This window comes from Empidonax traillii, unplaced genomic scaffold (assembly GCF_003031625.1).
Source record: "Empidonax traillii isolate 1590-97213 ecotype Southwest subspecies unplaced genomic scaffold, ASM303162v1 scaffold244:size1524873, whole genome shotgun sequence".
Lineage (NCBI taxonomy): Eukaryota > Metazoa > Chordata > Aves > Passeriformes > Tyrannidae > Empidonax > Empidonax traillii.
Window position 1 is genome coordinate 1,357,886 of NW_020955437.1, and position 3,747 is coordinate 1,361,632.

General features: G+C 36.3%; 1 protein-coding gene across 1 annotated transcript in view; it reads right to left on the reverse strand.

The window, feature by feature from the left end:
• The window catches only part of MYO16 (myosin XVI), a 182,581-nt gene that overhangs the window by 19,624 nt on the left and 159,210 nt on the right, over positions 1 to 3,747 (reverse strand). The window contains exon 28 of the mRNA XM_027888682.1: positions 1,451 to 1,542. Within this exon, the coding sequence (XP_027744483.1) occupies positions 1,451 to 1,542 (92 nt within the window). The remainder of the gene's footprint in view (positions 1 to 1,450; positions 1,543 to 3,747) is intronic.

Sequence of the window (3,747 nt, forward strand, 5' to 3'; positions counted from 1 at the left end):
ATTAAGTGAAGTGCTGAGTGCCGTCCTGGCACAATCTTTCAACTCAGAATAGGCGCTGTAGTTACACGCTTTTGACAGCGGGGAAGAAAAGCAAAAAGTGTACTAGTTTGCTCAAAAAATTAATGAGTTGAAACCTATTGTTTTTCAAAGTTAAATTAAGATCGAGTACAATTTTGAGGGTTGAATCTCACTCCTTCTGGAGTCAATAGCCAAACATTCACTTAATTTGGTTAGGGACAGTATTTTGTTGTAAAGAAATGTCAGCTGTCCCGTACAGAGAACAAGCAGCTTTTAAATGTGATAAAACACTTTCCCTACCTTCTGCTAAAATAGTTTGGAAATTGTACAATTATTTAATGACAGGTTTCTGTCGAGAAAAGGCATCTCAGCTCCAATTTGTTTCCTCTTTGGACCATTTTTAGCTTTACTGTAAACTTCTTAAAGTCTTTTCAAATAAAAAAAATTGCTTGGGACTGCCTTTTTAGAAAACTGGACTGAAGACATAATGACAACAGGAGAACACACTAATGCCATTTAAGTGAAACAATATCATACCATAATAAAATTTGAATGCGTTCATGCCTGAATTGGCTACTTTAAAAGTAAAGTGGTTCATATTATATATAAAATGGTGAAGAAAAGAATGAAGAAATTATATTATAGTACTTTTACCTAAGTAGAATTGTTGTAGATATAGTTCTTCAGTTTTTTTTATCTTGCTAGTAATACACGTTAATATTATTCTCCCAAATCAGGTCTCTTTTGTCTGCACAAACCTTCTCTCAATTTGTAGTAATTGTGTGTGGGGTGAGAGCAAATTGACCCAGAGCAAAACCACGACACAAATTTTATTCCTTTTTGTTCACTTAATACCCATCAAACTTAATTCTTTGTTGTAATTTTAATATGACATTAACTATATAGAAATTTTAAGAGAACCAGTACAAGCTTCAAACTACATTAGTACTTAATACTGTTTTAATTTACAGATATTTTCATTTTATTAATTATGGATATTTATATAAAAATCGTGAAGACTATTTTTAAGTCTTCATTGCTTTTGTATACAAAAGGATGACATAATTATGTATTTATTCTTATGAGGTTCATTATTGTGCAACTATTTCTGGTATGAATTAATAACAGATAACATCTTTGTCCTTTCAGGGTGAAGAGACATATTTCCTGCCTCAAAACAGCACCCTCACAAACAGCAACAGTATGTTTCATAAACTTTGAACTCTACTATGAGAACCTTTCAGGAAGATCATTCTTCCAGTACAAACAGTTAATAGTAAATTGATTGTCCTTAGCTCAATATAAAGCTGTAAAAAACCTCTGCATTTTTCAATGTCAACATCCAAATTTGAATCAAGATAGCTTTCAACATGCAACTGCTATGATTCTTTTCTCTTTAACTGGTTCTAGAGACCATCAATGAAATATTTACCTGACTAGTGTGGCTCTCCCTGTGTCTTTGAATTGATGAGCCTGCTGTAGTGCTGGCAGACAGTCTTGAATATTCATTTTCCTCTGGTAAACCTAAAACATAAGAATACTCATTTATAACCTGAGATTTCCGTATTCGCTGATTTCAGTATAAGATTCAAAAGACCTTGACATGTTTTACTAAGGAAAGAACAAAAAAAAGTCACTCTTTATCCTAGATATTTACTATTTCCATGCTTACTGAAACTGGAACAATTACTATTTACTAAGAATGGATAGCATCATAGGTATGCATGCTGGTTTACAAGAAGGAGCAAGGAAGAGCCTACAAATAACACATTACCTATACACTGGCCAGGGATTCCTTCTGCAATGCGGAAATCCCTGGCTCCTCTTTCCCTGGCTCCTTTTCATTGCAGAAGTAATGCAAAGGGAACAAAAACCAAGCTTGTGGTCTGCTCTCAAATAATATCTCTATGTCACGCAGGAAGCCAATATTAGGTGCAGGACTTAAAACTTCATCTCCTCAGTACAGAATCTTTTTTTTTTTTTTTTTGTAATTTTTGTACTTATTGTGCACTCTTGATGTGGGAATGAGCTGCCCAAAATTTAACTGTGTAACAACCAGTCATCTAGTGTAAAAGAGCCAAGTCAAGAGACGTCTCTGAAGTCCAGAGAAATAAACACCTCTGCACAGTGATCTTAGAGTGAGGCTCGTTGCCGGTTGGGGTGGGAAGGTGTTTTCATTTAATTCAAATAAAAGGTAGAATGTAAAATACTTGCACAATTTTAGAACACCAGAAATGAATAAAAACACATTCCTAGGCCAAGGTCGCATGTTATGCAAAAGTTATTAATTAATACATTTTAGGATCTACCATCCATGACTGCCTTGAGCTAAGAATCAAGTTATCAATGACTTTACGTTTATTTCTGTAAAAAGCAGTTTGATAAGAGGTCTTATCAAAAAAGTAAAGTTTCAATGTACAGCAACAGCATGTTGTCACAGACATGGCAAGCAAAGGTTTGGTAGAATTTGGAAAGATAAATGAAGTAGTTGATTATATTTCAAGAGCTTTCCTTTATGTACACCTAAGTAAATATTAGGATACCACAGCTGTGCATTGAATAAGACCTTGCTTAATTCAGTCCAAGGTTGAAACCATCAGTTTACCAGGGCCAGGGGCAGGATTACAAGAACCTAAGTTAATCAGAGGTTCAGTCTGACCACAAAATACAACATCTGGATTTGGCTTTCCTGCAGCTATTCTCAGGTTACCAAAAGTAAATCTAATTTGGCATTTTTTTTGGCAAAATCATATTTTGGCTTGCTATTTATTAGTGCTGCAATTATATGTGGTGGTGAAAATGACAGTAAGGAATACAAGCCAATCAATAACCTCTAAATGGAGAGGTGAAAAGAAAGAAATACATGTAATTTTTTTCACATAATCAAGAATACAGCCTTGTCCTAGGCATTCAAACTAGAAACCCAATCCTTCACCCACTTAATGCCTTCTCTATATTTCTTCAAAGGAAGATCCCACACTCAATCTCTGATCTTCTTCCTATACTTTCTTTTCACCATTTTTTCCCTGTTCTGAGATACTCCTCTTAGAATCCTACAGATAAATAACTTGCATCTCAAATATTGAGATCGAAACCACTGGACGTATAGACATGGTTCTGTGGTTCCAGAGAACCTCCAGTCTAATAGGCTCTGCTACCACAGAACTGGAGACCCTGCACCTCCTGGCCTCCAACATCCATATCTGCAAAAAACAACACCAGCACAGAGTCTCTAGGTCTTTGCAACTATGGTCATTCATCAGTCCTCAAACCTTCATGTTTCTGCATTCACACAGAGGCTGCATTTACTGATCAGCTCCACTTGATACACTGGCAGACATATATGTAGATGATATATGGCAGATATATGCCTGTGAAACAGACACCACCAGGAAAGGTAAGTGCAGAGCTCTGTTCTCAGTAGCATATAGCCTGTGTCACGGTGACATGCTTCTTTTCTGTCAGGTTATCTGCTATGATATCTCTCTCATTCCATGGCTTCTTGCCTGATGAGCTTAGGTCTGGTAGTAAGTTTCAAGAGACTGAGTAGCAGACTGCAGCCCACAGGTTACCTGTTCAGGCTACCTTCTTGAAAGCTGGAATTAGATAGGACTAATCCCCTTACCTGAACAATGAAGGGGGGTTTTGGTGAAACAGATAAATAAATAAATATAATGGCCAGTCTTCGCGAACGAAGAACCGGGGAAGGTTTTTACACCTTCCAGCCTG